The 15,899-nt window shown below is 53.9% G+C and overlaps 1 protein-coding gene and 1 long non-coding RNA gene across 2 annotated transcripts in view; both read left to right on the forward strand.

Moving 5' to 3' along the window:
* Positions 1–1,894: 1,894 nt before the first annotated feature.
* On the forward strand, positions 1,895–3,911 carry LOC123522677. Its single transcript, XR_006680913.1, has 4 exons — positions 1,895–2,505; positions 2,865–2,916; positions 3,154–3,290; positions 3,467–3,911. It is a non-coding gene; the product is annotated as an uncharacterized LOC123522677 (long non-coding RNA).
* A 5,933-nt stretch (positions 3,912–9,844) lies between these two features.
* Positions 9,845–15,899, forward strand: part of CCDC194 (coiled-coil domain containing 194) — a 7,113-nt gene continuing 1,058 nt past the window's right edge. Inside the window, exons 1-3 of the mRNA XM_030888053.2 lie at positions 9,845–10,189; positions 13,236–13,332; positions 14,354–14,486. Of these exons, the coding sequence (XP_030743913.2) occupies positions 9,845–10,189; positions 13,236–13,332; positions 14,354–14,486 (575 nt within the window). The remainder of the gene's footprint in view (positions 10,190–13,235; positions 13,333–14,353; positions 14,487–15,899) is intronic.

The raw sequence follows: 15,899 nt of genomic DNA on the forward strand, positions 1-15,899 counted from the left end.
GTCGCAGGATAGAGGTCTGAATTCAGAGGACCAGCACCAGGGGAAGGCTCTCGTTTTCTCTGTGGCTCCGAGGAAGGGCCCTCCCTTAACCATCCGTGGACTCAGCGTTCCCTAGAGATCTCCGTGTGTCTTGGTGCCTCTGTTTTCCAGGGTCTAGAAGGTTCTCAGTCCAGAGCCCCCGCTGGCTCCCAGCTCCTCTTTCCTGGTGGCCGTGAGACACCCTCCCTGCCTGCTGCGCTCATTCTCTCTCCTGTCATCTCTTGCAAGATAGAAAGGATGGCTGACGAGGGTGTGGCTGGGGTTCAGGGAGACACCCCAAACGAAGGCTGCCTCATTAGCATAACCCAGTGTCCTCAAATCCATTCCGACTGTGACCTGAGTGACTCCACTTACAGCAGTTAGAGAAGCCCCCTTTCAAAGTGCAGGTATTTGAGTGGGGACGGTTCCGTCCATGAGAGTGGCTGAAGCTCCTACCAGGGCTCCGTGCTTTGGAAGGGAAGGGTCCTAGACGCTCTCTCTGGAAGTCCCCACTGCATGGAGGCTGGCGAAGGGGTAGACTTGAAATCGATCCTGGGTCCCTGGCAGCAAGGGCCTGGGCACTTCCAAAGTCTCTCCAGAGTGTTAAGGTGGGGTGGAGCCTTAACATTCCCCAGAGCACCCAAATCAGGAGCCTCCGTTTGGTTACCCTCCAAAATGGCAGATTCAGGCCCCATTGACTGTGGCCAATTTCACCGATCAAGACAGCAGAGTGGGAGGTGCTAGCTTCTGAGTCGGGTGGGGAGCGGGGAGGTCATGGTTCTGCGTGTGTACAAGCTGGGGGCGTCCAGTCCTCAGATTCAGCCCCCCTGGGCCCACAAGATCAGAGTCTTTCTAGATGAGGAAAGAGGACAAGGAGATATTGCCAGAGCAGGCAGGGGCCTGCAATCAGAGAATTTCTCTTCCTGAAAAAAAAAGTGTTAGAACCTCCTTCATGGTCATGTCCTGTGCCCTGAATTGTTTGTTCATCTCAAACACAGGAACTCGTGTCCACCGCCCATCAATTCCTCTTTCTCTCCTCCTCCCTCAGCGACCAGGAACATTCAGCCTTTGGGGGTCTGCCCGTTCTCCCCTGGGGGTGTGCCTTTGGCATCTTTCCCCCAGCACCACGTTCTCCGGGTCCATCCCCGCAGTAGCATGCCAGAGAGACCCTTCTTTTTCCAACGGAATGATATTGCATGGCATGCACACAGTATTCTGCCTCGCAGTCACCTGGTGGGGACCGCTTAGGGGTGTTTTAGGGGGTGTCGGCTGCGGTGAATAATGTTGCAGTGAACCGTGGTGTCTGAGTGTCTGCTCACGTTCTTGCTTCCGGTCCTTTGAGGCAGGTACAGACTTGGCAGTGGGATTGCTGGGCCGGCTGGTCATTTTGTGATTAAGGTTTTGAGGGCCACCACCTGGATTATGTCAGCGATGGCACTATTATTACATGCCCTCAGGAGTGTCCCGAAGTTCCAAATGCTCTCCATTCTCACCCAGACTGACATGGGCCATGACGGTCAGCGTTGTTCCTGGCCTCTCTCTTCGGATCCAGTATCTCTCATCGGATCCACATGACGCTGCCCCACCGGCCTGTGATAGTCCTGCATTCTGCATCATTGCATGTGGCTGCTTGGGTCTCAAGAGGGCCTAATGGTCTAATAGTGGACTAAGGGACTTTATTAGAGGTGTGGACTTGAGTTGGACAGGGCGGGGATGCTTCCTTGATATATAATTACTTCTTGATTTAAAGCTCTTTCTGAAATATCTATCATTGTCTCTGGATTTGTTTCTCTAGTCCACCTGCCCTAACCCAAAATGCAACCTCCTAACCCAAATACAGCCTCAGGGGTGTGACTGCTTCATGTCTACAAGTGGACACTGTGAGAATGTCCTCACTTCTTGCTGGTCTGAGTCCTGCCCATTGTGGCTCCTGTGTGAGTCCCTCTTGTCCAGGGTCTTCCTCTGTCACTGCCCCTGACTTTCCCAAACACAAGGGCCTTAGTTTCACTGGCTCTCGTTTTTCTCCTAGTTTCTTAAGGACTGCCATTAAATTCTTAATTGAGGAGCTTCTGTCTTTTAAAAAAAATGTGTTTACAGCTATGAATTTCCCTCAGAATACTACTTTTGCTGCATCCCACTAATTTCACTATATTTGGTTTCCATGTTTTGCTTTGATCTTCTGGTTAGAGCGTATCACTTAATTTCCACATCTGTAACATTTCCAGTTTTCCTGCTGCTACCGATTTCTCATTTCACTCCACTGTGATTAGAAAAGATGTGTTGAATGAATGCAATCTCTGTGAATGTATTAACAATTGTGCTGTGGTCTAACTTATGTTCGATTCTGGAAGATGTTCTATGTGCACTGGAGAAGACTGTGTAAAGTTTTGCATCTGATTCTCATGTCCCAGGAGGACCTGGAGGCCTCCCTGAAGGCAAAGAAGAGTCAGATCCAGGAGACAGAGGCCCAAATTAAGCAGCTTGAGGGTGAGAAGGGGAAATGGACCGGTGTTGCAGGGAGGGGTGGAGTGGGAACAGAGCCCTAACATTGCAATGAGGGCAGGGCTGGGTCATATGAGGGGCGGGTCCTTAGAACGGGAGAGTCCAGGGTCAGAGTGTTGGCAGTCCAGGTGGAGAACGTGTGAGGCAGGGTTGCAGGGTTGGGGTGGTACACAGGAGAGCACCCAGAATCCCTTGGAGGATAGGAAAGGATTTCACTGTTGTTCCAAAGTGGGGTCAGGTGGGGCTTGGGACCAAGTCTTCTAAAGGCCAGGGGTCCCATGTTGGCAGTAAGACCACAGGGTGGAAACAGCCTTGCCTCCCCCCCCCACCACCACCACCCACAGAAAAGACCCAAGAACTGGAGAAGGTGCTGCAGGAGAAGGAGGTGCTGCTCAGGTCAGTGGGCCCCTCGACCATACCCTTGTGACCCCAGTCCATCTTTCTCTAAGACCCGTGGCCCCTTCCAGCCCCAAATCCCTATTGCCCAGAGAGTAAAGTTGAGGCCCAGTTGGGCAGCCCATGGCCAAGGTCACACAGCCCATGGGTGGCCAAGCCTCTCTCCTAAGCCCTATGTCTCTGGATTGGGGGCAGGGAACTAGAGCTGCTGGCTGTGTTCCCCCATCTCCATCCCAGAAAACAGAAAGAGGCCTCAGCTCAGAACAAGAGCAGCAATTCCAGCAGCTCCTCGGTGGCCACCGGGCTCCTGCTGCTTCTGTCCCTGGGTCTTGTGGTTGTGCTGCTCTGAGGTCCCACACCCCAGGAACTCTGAGGTGAGGCGGGGAGGAGGGCCTGGGAAAAAGTAAGGTGGGAGGGGTGGTAAGAAACCCTGTGGGGTCAGGGATCAGGGCAAGGATGGTGGCACTATGAGGAGGGATGGGATTTAGGAGGGTGGGGGTACCCTGACTGCCTCAGGTGTGTCCTGAGTTTCTCTCGTTGTGTCTCTTAGGTTGCAGCCTTGATGGTCCATTTCTACTCAGCTGCCTTCTTAGAGGACCCCTTGATGTGGCTGACCTTGGGGGAAGCAAAAGACAGTGTTATAGGGAGCCTGGGGGTGGTATTATGGGAGGGATAGAGTAGTATTCTAGAAGACATGGGGTCGTATTATGAGGGATAGTATTATTGTATTACTGGAGGAGAGTATTATTGGGGGAATGGGGTACCAGCGGAGAACACAGGCTAACATTAGAGGGCCCAGGGTAGTCCTGGGGTAAGAGGTAGATAAGCTGGCCACAGGCTGCTTCCTGCAGAGCTGGCAGGGTGTGAGCCATCTGGGGGTAGAAGCACAGGGTGGGGTTGCCTGGGTCCCTGCTGTGGTCATTGGGAATGTCACTCTATCCTATGTCTTCAGTCTCCAAAACATAATAAAACCTTCCTGCGAGGGAAAAATCGGGCTTTTCAATGTGTGGTCTATGGCTGTATCTGCGATGTTGGGCTGGGCTCTGTGAAGAAGCAAACACAGTGTGATCCCCACACACAGAGTAAGTTCTATCCGGAAAGTGGATCGCAGCGTGACCCCCACAGAGAGAGTAAGGTCTATCTGGAAAGTGGATCACAGTGTGACCCCCACACAGAGAGTAAGGTCTATCCGGAAAGTGGATCACAGTGTGACCCACACACAGAGAGTGAGGTATACAAGGAAAGTGGATCACAGTGTGACCCACACAGAGAGAGTAAGGTATACAAGGAAAGTGGATCCACACACAGAGAGTAAGGTCTATCAGGAAAGTGGATCACAGTGTGACCCCACACACAGAGACTAAAGTCTATCAGGAAAGTGGATCACAGTGTGACCCCACACAGAGAGTAAGATCTATCAGGAAAGTGGGTCACAGTGTGACCCCCACACAGAGTAAGGTATATCAGGAAAGTGGATCACACAGGCTGCTGGAGACAGTCTGCCAGAGGTTGGCAGGCAGTAGGGCAGGTCACTGGTAGCTCTCAGGGTCACGTCCAAAGAACTAAAGGTCAATGGGATTGAGGCAGGACTCAGACCAGCAAGAAGTGAGGACATTCTCACAGTGTCCACTTGTAGACATGAAGCAGTCACACCCCTGAGGCTGTGACCTGAGTTAGGAGGTTGCAGGTTGTGTAAGGCCAGGTGGACTAGAGAAACAAATCCAGAGACACCTATGTAAAGGTTTTTGGGGCGCGAAGCGGAATTAAAGCTCCAATTGGTAAAGTTTTAGAAGCAGGCTTTATTGAGAAGCTTGCGGGCGGGTTCAGCAACTCACATATTGAGCTAATGAAACCGTGCGAGGGGAATTTCTGGCTGCGTTTTTATATCCCCTGGTGGCAGGCACAGCTGCATACAGGGACTTCAAAGGGAAGCGCTCATGAATTTTATCTATAGGTCGGGATGGTTGGAATAAACACATCTTCAAGGGATGCAGGGAAGTGGTCGTTAATCTTATCTATAGGTACCGGGGCAGGTGAAGTAAACATCTTCAAAGAACATTCTTTCTCGGGGATATCTGGTTCTCAGCGAGGGGAGGGGAGGCTGATGTGAGGGAGGCCCATGAGAGGTGAGTTCTGAGACCCAAGAAGGTGCCGGATTCAAAATGGAGTTCCTTGTGCCAAGACCAGGCAACCTATAGTTGTTTGAGAAAGAGCTTTACATGAAGAAGTAATTACATGTCAAGGAAGCATCCCAGCCCTGTCCAACTCAAGTCCATGACTCTGATATAGTCCATGAGTCCAGTCCTAGGCCATTGGTCCCTCTTCAGACTCGAGCAGCCGCATGCAATGATGCAGGATGCAGGAATATCACAGGCCGGCGGGGCAGGGTCATGTGGGTCCAATGACAGCAATCTGGGTCAGCCAGCAGCACGGTGAAGGCAGAGAGAGAAGAAGAGGGTCCTAGGGCCCCCCTTATGAGAGGGTCACACCCACAGGAGGCACCATCAGTCTGTGACCTCATTGACAGGTTGACGACCACTCCTACACTTTTATACAGCTTCACGTTGATGTGAAATTATGCAACCACTGCACAATTCATCCTGGTCTTCCCACAGCCCCTGGCTGCTCACCACGGACCCTTCCCAGGGGCTCTCACATTAAGTTAGGACATCTCATGGGGAGACCTGGGCTGCCAAACTGTTGAGAATCCTGGTCCAGCCAAGTGGACAGGAAACCTAACTATCAGAGCCCCAACATCTGGGCGTCCCCTGGGATGATGGGGATGTGTCCATTCTCTAGAATGTTCTCAGGGTCCCTCCCTCAGCGCTCCACCTCTCTCTCCCTTCTCCTTCCGCACAGGGACTCTGTGCTCTACCACCACTCAGTGTGTGTGTGTGTGAGCCTCGCCCACTTGCTATGGCTCAAGGTGCAGATGCGGAAACAGGTTGAGACAGGGGTCGCCCTGGATCCCACCCTCCCACAGCAAGAAGGGGCTGTAGCTAGACAGGCAGGCCAGACTCCGTCAGACTGACCCCTCTCCTCTGTGCCCAGAGCATTTGTTCATCCTGAAGCAGCAGCCCTGGGAAGCCCTCCCGAAGAGAACACTTCTTCTTCTGCAAAAACTGAGTTCAAGACCTTTCACCCACTTTCTAGAGCCTCCTGGTCTCAAGAGTCTGGCTTTCGGGGGCAGGGAGAGGGGGGAAAATGAGGAACAGATACCAAGGGCTCATGTTGAAAGAAAATGTTTTGCGAACGATGATGACAACAAATGTACACATGTGCTCGACACAATGGATGGATGGATGGTGATAAGAGTTGCAGGAGCCCCCAATAAAATGATTATTAAAAAAGAGAGAGAATCTAGCTTCTTTTGGGGCTGACTTTCTTTCTGAGAGGTGGAAACAGAGCTGCAGAACGGAGAGAGAATTCAGTCGGGAATGAGAAGTAAAGCGGTGCTTTATTGAGGCAGGGAAGGACTCCCAGGCAGATTCCACAAGCTAAGGAGTTAGGTCAAGGAAGTCGGGCCTGGCCATGAGGCGGTAGGAAATACATATATGCGGTTCCGGCCAAGGGCATATGTACTGATAAGGGGCAGGGAGTTTCTCATGCTGCAGCTGCAACGTTTGAATCTGTGAGTCAATCGTCTTGTGTTTGCAGACTTGCTTCCGTCAGGAATGCCGGGAAGGGACTGAATAACCGCCTGGAGAGAGAAGCTCTTTGGAATCCTGGAAGCTGGGGCTGCAAAGCCCAGCAGGTCATGGGTCTTTCTGAGAGGCTGGGGGTAGGGGCTGCCTGGTCTCAGTCCTCCTGGAATCCCAACTACTCTCCCCCTTCTTATCTCTAGCTCAGGCATCAAATCCCTCATTGCCCAGCTCCATGGCCCTGCCCCCAGGGGGGCTCCGTGGCATGAACAATTCCTCTCCATACCTCCCACTCTCCTCCAGTGCCACCCCCTATCGTCTCCTCCTCTTTGGCTCCCCGCCTCCAGTGTGTGCTCCATGGTCTCCCCTCCCTCCTCCCACTTCCCTAGCACCTCCCCAGGAACTCTCCTCTGTGTATGGGCCTTGCCAAGCCTCTTCCTGACCCCTGGCCTTTGCCTGAGCCCAACCTGTCAACCAGAGCCCAGGCCTTGCTCTGAAATTACTCAGCTTCCACCCTGCTGCTGGTGGCTGGAAAATGATTTGCTCTGTTGGGGCTGGGGTCCAGGGGCGGGTGCTGAATGAGTGGCCTAGGGCTGAGCTGAGACCCGGATGAGGAAGGAGGCTGAGGTCTAGGGAACTCTGGTGCAGGCAGAGTTGACAAACAACAACAACAAACAAACAAACTGTTGGATCGGGTCTCAACTAGGCAGCCCCGTTTGGACTAAGCTGAAGCAGGTTTGGGCCCTGCACGTGCTTCCCTGCACCTCCCAGAGGTCAGCAGCAGTCAGCACCAGAGAAGATAAGCCGTGAAACCTGATGTTCCCGGTTCAAAGAAAGCCTCCAGGAGTCAACAAGCAATTCTCCCAGTTTCCAGACCTCATAGGCTAATTGCCATACATTCCTCACCACGCCTTTAAAAACCCTCGCCCCCAGCTGCTGAGCACGACTTCCCTGAGCTGTCAGCCTAGGTCACGGAACCCATCCGGGAGCTCCCCTAACCCCTAATAAAGCTCTTTCTGCTTCTGCTCTCCCCTGTCCTGTCAGTTATGTCCGTCTTCCTCCCTGTTCCTCAGTTCCGCCTTTGCACAAACAAAGCTCACTACCCCTCTCCTCTGTGCCCCGAGCATTTATTCAGCCTGCAGCACCAGTCCCTGGGCCCCAGTCAGGTAGATTCTGGCTCCCAGTGACCCTAGAGGACAAAGTACAAGCGCCCCTGTGGGTTTCCGAGACTGTAACTCTTCACAGGAGCTTCTCCCAAGGAGCAGTTTGTGGTTTTGAACCGTCGACCTTGCAGTTAGCAGCCTCACACGTAACCACTTCACCCCAGGGCTCCTGGTGGACATCTCCAGGAATAAGGACATGGTCCGGGAACCTCCACAGGACGGATGGACAGCGTGCCTGCATCAACGGCTCAGGTGGGCAGAGTAGTGCGGTGTCACGGCACCAGGTCATGTTTGGTTCTGTTCCACAAAGGGTGGCTGTGAGTTGGAACCAGCCTGGTGGCACCAGACACCAACAACAGGAACCTGCCATTGCCCATCTGTGGGTCAAATGGCAGCTGGCTCCGCCCTCCCCTCACAGGTAGGGGCTCTCCCCTCCATTGCAGTGGAGTTTCCATGTACTGCAAATGCCTCACCATTATCATGTAAAAGCCGTGGCTGGTTTCCTTAAAGACCAGCCAGTTATTCCAAGCTTGATAATTAATGGCTAAACAGCTAGGACTGGCACCCACACATAAAGGCAAAGCTTCAAAACCTAGGGTGAAATTAAAATGTTTGCCTTCTCATTGGGGTGTCTGGCTAGCCCCTCAACTCCCAGGAGACAGCATCAGCTTCACTCCTTTCTTCTAGGCCTTGCTGCCTGAAATCCACCTATCTCCTTTGCCTGTGAAACATAAGCAAATGGGCCCTCCCCTGGGCTGTCATCAACCTGGAAACAGAATCACGGTCAAGACTCAGTGGTCTTTTCATCTCCTTGTCATTCACCTTTCTCCAAAACATAAATGTGTGGCCCTTTCTCCTGGTGATAAATGGACCTGGGTCCCAAACATGATTTCTGTCTTCCTGGGATTTTTCAGGATCAGCTTTTTCATAGAAGTGGAAATGGGTTTATCTGCCCTAATTTTGTTACAAGCCTTCGGAAGAAAAAAAAATTAGTTAAAACGACTAAATGAAGTTTAGAAAACACATCCTCTATAATCTCGCTTATTTTCAATAAGCAAACATATCGATGGAGCCTAAAGCCTGAGAAGGAAGACAGAGAATCAGTGAGTGCCCTGGAGAGGGGGTGCTGGGGAAGAATATGGAAAATACCTGACCGCGAAAGGGACAACCCGTCTGTCCTGGAAGAAGTGCGGCCAGGGTGCTCCTCAGAGGCAAGGATGGGGGGACTCCCGACATGTAAGCAGGACGTGTTGGCAGCAGAGACCAGTCCCCGGAGAAGGACAGCGTGCTGGGTACAGCACAAGGGCAGCAAAAATAGGAAGGCCCTCGAGGGGGAGCTGCGTGGATGCGGTGGCTGCAACCAGGGACGCAGACACAGGGGTCATTGTGCGGATGGCCCTGCATCAGGGGGTGTTTCTTTACTGTGAACAGAAGTTTATTGGGGGTTGACCCTGACCCCAGGGCACCTCACCACCCAACCACAGCCCAGTGGTGATGGAGATCTTGTAAGGAGGAGGAGGGGGGAGAGCAGGAGGCAGGAAGCTGTGAGGAGGGAGGGGAAGGTGGAGGCGGAGGTTCAGGAGAGAGGAAGTTGGAGTGGGGTGGGGGTAATCAGAGGGGGAGACCCTAAGACTGAAGAAGGAGTGAGGGGACAGGATTTCAGGGGGAGGGAAGCCCTGGGCTCAACCTAAGGGACCTGGGATCAGATTCGCGTTCCAAGGTCGCCCTCTGGTGACTCATTGGGGAAGGGCGGGGATGGGAGGCTCTCATGGAGGGTCACTGGAAAGGTTGGTCAGTCTTGTGTGCGCCCTCCACCCAGCCTCCTTGTCCCCATCTTGGGGCAATATGATCACAGGCCCGCGCTGAGAGCCCCCTGTTCCTGCGCCAAGCCCCAGAGGGAGAAACGGACACGCAGAGGGCGGCAGAGACAGAAGACAGTACTCGAACCCCGGACCCCAAGTCCAGTCTTGGCCTGGAAAAAGACATGCTCCTGGCAGGGGTCCAGCCCCTCCTCACGGAGCAGGAAACCTTGGCTGGGCGGGGTGGACCCGTGGGTGTCCCTGGCACCCCAACGTGCCAATTAAATGCCAGCGGCTGTCTGCGATGAGCGCTGGGGACCGCAGCATGGCCGAGCCAGGGCCAGAGCCCAGTCGCGCGTGGCGGCTGCTCGCGCTGTGCGGGGCTGCCCTCTTTCTAGCCGCAGTGGCTGCAGGCGCGGCCCTGCTAGCCTGGAACCTGGCTGCCTCTGCCACCCGGAGACCTCACTGCCCGCAGCCTGGCCCCAATGCCACTGTGCCAACCAGGGGCCCACCTGGGGATCCGCCCGGGGACCCTCCCGAAGTCGAGGAACTACGTCGCCAACTGTCTGAGGCTGCCCAGCGCCAGGAGGCCCTGTCTGGGCAGCTGGACCAGGCTGAGGGTGTCCGCCAGGCGCTGGAGGAGGCACTGAGAGCCTGTGAGGGCCGCCAGGTAACATGGCAGGAGGGGGGGTCGGGGAATGATCCAGAACGTCCAGGTAGATGGCCTGCTAGCACACACACCTCAGGGCTCCAGGTTCTAGTCCCTGCCCCACCCCATGCCTCAGTTTCCCCAATTCTTCCACTGAAGGAGGCAAGTCCAAACAGCACCATAGAACAACAGAAAACCGGAGTGTCTTCCAGTCAATGCCCACTCCCGTGACCCTCTAGGACACAGTGGAACTGCCCTGTGGGTTTCGGAGACTGCAGCTCTTTCCGGAAGTAGAAAGCTGGGTCTTTCTCCGGAGGATGGGCTAGTGCCTGCCTCTCACCTGCTCACCTTGTGATTGGCAGCTCCACTGGGAACCTTGGCTCACCTGGGCTCCTCAAAGTCTATCAGCCTGCCCTCAGCCTGGCTGCCTGGCGGGTGGGTCAGGAATGCTGACTGAGGAAGTCCTGGGGGGACATTGACAATGACGCGATTGGTCATTGGCTCCTGAGCTGAAGGTTGGCATTGGGACCCACCAGCAGCACTGCGGAAGAAAGGTCTGGCGATCGGCTTTCACAGAGATTCCAGGTGGTTGCTGGGTGCCATCATCAGCCTAGCGCATCACGACCTCATGGAACAGGGACATCTGCCCACAGGGCCTCCTGGTTGTGCTCTTGGCAGAAAAGGGCCCGGTTTCTGCTCTGGTTTGTGGGCTGACCGTTATGTTGGCAGTCTGAACCCACCAGATAACCTGCACAAAACACGGTGGCCGTCAGCTCTGGAAGACGACAACCTGACAACCGTCTCACTGCCATCAGGTCGGGTCTCCCTCACGTCCACCCTACAGGCCAGGGTAGAACTGCCCCGCAGGGTCTCTGGGCTCTATGGGGGCAGAAAGGCTCGTTTCCTCTCCCACGGAGCAGTTGGTGGTTTTGAACTTGTGAACCTGTGGTTAGCAGGCCAAGGCACCAGGGCTCCTTGTCCTCTGCCCTCGTGGCGTCCTCATGAGTTGCGATGGACTCAAGGGGCAGTGGGCTCGGCTCTACTGGAGGTCACGCTTCTGGAAGCAGACCAACAGGTGCCATCCTGTAGGGAACGCAGTTCTGCCTGCACTCTGGCCCTCTGCCCTGCTCTGCACCAATGCACAGGGAGTCCCCTGGAGCCAGGAGCAATCCAAACACAACAGATTGTCATGTGACAAGTTCCTAGACCCCCTGGTCCACCTGAGGCAGCCCAGAGTCCCCTCCCCCAGCCCAGCCAGTGTCCAGCAGCCCTATTTCAAGAGACAGACTCACCACCTCTAATTAGGAGGCTAAAGCTGGTGGTTGGTGGGAGGGACCAGGCAGCCCCTCCCTTTCCTCCTGCCTCCCTGCTGCAGGCTCCTCTTTAACCCTTCCAGCCCTCAGCCTCCCAGAGGGCTTTGTTGTCAGTCAAGCTCATGGCCACCCCACGTGTGCACACTAGAGCTGTGCGCCCCCTGGTGTTCACGGCTGGGATCTCTGGGACATTGACTGCCAGGCCTTTCTTTCAAGGCACCTCTGAGGGGTGGGGGTTTAGAACTGCCAACCTTTGGCCTAGTCATTGAGTGCTTAACCCTTTGTGCTACCCAGAGCCTCCTCTCATAAAAGACTCTGCCTCAAAACCCCTGTACCATACCCGGCCACTGAAGAGGAGCCCAGGTAGCGTAGTGGTTATCTGTTGGGCTGCTAACCCCAAAGTCAACAGCTCGAAACCACCAGCTGATTCTAGGGAGAAAAAGGAGGCTTTCAACCCCCACAGAGAGGCACAGAATCTCCCAAGGGCAGGTCTACCCTGTCCTCTAGGGTCACTGTGAGTCAGTCCACTCAATGGCAGTGAGTCTGGTTCTGACTCAGTACTGGGCCCACCAAGGGTCTGGGCAGCAGAGGGGCCAGAGCCGCCAGGAGGGACCTCTTTCCTGTCTGCCCAAGGGATTGGGGTGACAGGTTAACTGCACCACCCTGGGTCCATCTCTGCCCTTCTCTGGAAGATTCTCTGAATAGGCCAGTTCAGTTGTTTCATAAAATGTTCCCCAGAGACAGCGCCCATGTGCCCCAGAGCCCAGTGATCACCACCCACCAAATCAGCTTGAGTGGCTCTGGCACCCAAAGTTGCTGGTCCGAGCCCGACTAGGAGGTGGGTTTTAAACCAGGGTTTGGTTTGACCTCAGAGGGAGGCCATTTCCACTTGGTGAGGGCTTAGGTGGGGAGATAATTCCCGCCAGACAGGCAGCTGTTCCCACAGGACATCTGGGTTTCCGGGGCCACTTCTGTGTTTTATGGTTCCCCCAAACCAAAAACCAACCACGTTGTCTTTGTGCAGAATCCTACTCAAGGACTCGAGAGGTGCTGTACTGGAAGTCAAAAACTCCCCAAGCTCACTGCCCGTCGGTGGATGCTGACTCATAGCAACCCTGTAGGGCAGGGTGGAACTGCCCCTGTTATATAGTTTCCAAGCCCGTTCTTTTCTATGAGAGTAGAAAGCCCTGTCTTTTCCTGAAGGGCAGATGGTGGTTTCGAACGACTGAACTTGCAATTATAGCCCAAGGCTTAACAACTACGCCACCAGGGCTCCTTACAGTTAAAAAGCTCCTTAATGTCTTGGCTGTACTGACAACAGAAAGAGCCCTGATGGGTGGTGGGTCAAGTGCTTGGCTGCTAACTGGAGGATCAGTGGTTTGAACCCATCAGCCATTCCTTGGGAGGGAGGTGTGACAGCCTCATCTTTTCCCTGACAAAGGACCTCTGGGTTTGAACTGCCCGCCTTGCCGTTAGCAGCTGATGCTTCCTCCGCAGCCCCACCAGGGTTCCTGAGGTCAGTAGTGCAGCGCAGAGTGTTCTGCCACCCAGAGCCTGGTTGACTTCCATCAAATCCCCTGTTGTCCGGTTGACTCTTACTCATGGGACCTGCAGGCAGGGTCGACCTGCCCGGGTGCTTCTGATGCCATACAGGCACAGTTCCTTCTTTCTTGTGCTCACAGCTGGTGGGTTTGAACTGCCAACCTTGTGTAACCCTCTGCCCCCCACCTGCCATGTCCTTCCCTTCTCTGCAGACTTGGCTTCAGACCCAGCTGAAGACAATGAAGAGTGAGCTGGATGAGGCCCGGGCACAAGGGACCCAAGTGGGGGAGGAGAATGGGGCACTGACAGGTGTGTTGGGGCCCAGGGGGAAGGGGAGGTTGGGGATTGGCGGAGGGCAGGACTAGAGGAGGGGAGGTGCCTAGAAGGTTCCTTGGTGTATAAACTGGAACCGGAAGGTTCTTTCCTTGCTCAGTAAGAAGGAGGAATCTGAGAGTCATATTTATCACACAGGCAAACAGATTTATTAGGAACAAGGAGACTGGGGGAGGCCTGGGGCCACGCAGAGCACAGCTCTCCACACACGGACGAGGAGGGGTTGCTTTTTATTTTGCTTTGAGATGAACTTGTCACGAGAGACTCTAAATCCCTTAAGTTTTACTTTTGCTCCTTTTAAAAAATGTATATATGCATTTTATATTATATTATATATATATATAGAGAGAGAGAGAGATTCACAAAAAGAAGCTTTTAAGGTATTTTAAGAGGGGAGGGCATTGTTTATTCACAAAAGGAGGTGTTGAAGAGGGAAATGAGCCCGCATGGGCGGCAGTGAGTGCTAACAGAAGACATCCCCAATATGGTGCGGCAAACCCTCCAGGTGGGGTATCCCCACTTATTATGGGGTGGTGCACAGCCTCTTCAACCCTGGAAAGCTGGTCAAATGCTGAAATCTCAGAGCAAGGGAGTGGAACTAAAACCCATTCTTCTTGCAGAAGTGAAAGGAACTTGAAAACGACCTCATATCCCATAAGTTTAAAGGTTAACTGAGTGCAAAGTGTGGGGCTCCGGAAACTCTGCAGTCATTCCAACTTGAGCTATGGGGCTGGAAGAATCGACATCCTTCCTAACCTGCCACAAAACCAACTGCAAATGGCCACATGCAAACACCATGCAAAACCCATGCAAAAAAACACAAAATCAATACCAATGTCACAAAACACGCAAACGCCAGTTAAGCGGCTCACAAAAGTACCGCAAACACTACCCAAAAACCCCGCATATTTTATGTAAATTAAGCGAAGCAGGCAAATCCTACGCACACCATCAACCACTTCCCTAACCACTACCCCACCTCACCCCCTCCCTGCAGAAGCCCTGGCGCGCTGGGAGGCGGTTGCAGCGGACTCAGCTAAGCGGCTGGAGGAGGCGCAGCAGCGCGCAAGCGCAGCGGAGGCGGAGGGTGGAGCCTGTGCGGCCCGGGAGGCGGAGCTGCGGGAACGCGTGTGAGTGAGGGGCGGGCCTGGGACGTGTGGGCGGGCTGCGCGGCCCTTGGCTGAATCGGGTGTACTTCTTTCAGCCAATCATCGCATGGGGCGGGATCGGCAAGGATCTGAATAGGAGGGGGGTGGCCTAGGTGGCCTCTTCCCGAGGTTGGCAGTTTGAAACCACCAGCTGCTCCGCAGGAGACCCACAGGGCTTCCTACTCCTATAAACAGTCACACCTTGCTCAACAGGGTCGCTATGAGTCAGTAGGGACTGGACAGCGGTGAGGTTGTGTTCGGTGGGCACGGCCTGAAGGGCATGACTTCAGGAGGCAGGTTTGGTTGTCAGGTGCTTTGGGTCAGTTCCGACCCATGGCGACCCCGTGCGCCACAGAACGAACCCCTGCATGATCCCGCGCCATCGTAACAATTCCTAGGCCTGAGCCCGCTGATGTAGCCACTGTGTCCATCCATCTTGTCGAGGGCCTCCCTCTCTTCACCCCTCCACTTGACCAAGCATGTCCTTCTCCAGTGACCGGCCTCCCTTGACAGACAGCATGTCCAAAGTATGTAAGACAAAGCCGCGGTCTTATTTCTTCCAGTACAGATCGGCTTCTCCTTTCAACATTCTTCCTCAGCACAATTCGAACGCATCAATTCCTCTTCCCTCTTCCTTATTCAGTGTCCACCTCCCACATGCGTAGGAGGCGATGAAGAACGCCTGGGCTTGAGTCAGGCGCACCTCAGTCCTCAGAGTAGCAGCCTCTCTCTTTGATGCGCTAAAGAGGTCTTGTGCAGCAGGTTTACCCAATGCAGTACATCTTTTGATCTCGACTGCTGCTTCCATGAACATTGATTGTGGATCCAAGTAAGACAAAATCCTTGACAACTTCAACCTGTTCTCCATGGATCTTGAGGTTCCCTTTTGGTCCAGGTGTGAAGAGTTTGGTCTTCTTGGCATTGAGTTGTACTCCAGACGGAAAGCTGTCCTCCTCGATCTCCATCAGCAAGTGCTCCAAGTCCTCCTCACTTCCAGCAACAAGCAAGGTGGTGTCGTATGCATGCCGCAGGTTGTTAATAAGCCTGCCTCCAATCCTGATGCAGCCTTCGTCTCCATATAATCCAGCTTCTCTGATTTGCTCGGCATAAAGAGTGAACAAGTATGGTGAGAGGCTACAACTGTGACGCACACCTTTCCTGATTTTAAACCACCCAGCATGCCCTGTTCGAACAACTGCCTCTTGATCCATGTACAAGATCCATGAGCACAATGAAGTGTGCTGGAATCCCCATTCTTCTCAAGGTGATCCATAGTTTACGGTGGCCCACACAGTCGAATGCCTTGGCATAGGCAATGAAACACAAGTAAAAGTCTTTCTGGTGTTCCCTTCTCTGAGCCACGATCCATCGGACATCAGCTAAGATATCCCTTGT

The sequence above is a fragment of the Echinops telfairi genome, unplaced genomic scaffold (assembly GCF_000313985.2).
Source record: "Echinops telfairi isolate 266 unplaced genomic scaffold, ASM31398v2 ScPeMD7_7457;HRSCAF=8495, whole genome shotgun sequence".
Taxonomy (NCBI): Eukaryota; Metazoa; Chordata; class Mammalia; order Afrosoricida; family Tenrecidae; genus Echinops; species Echinops telfairi.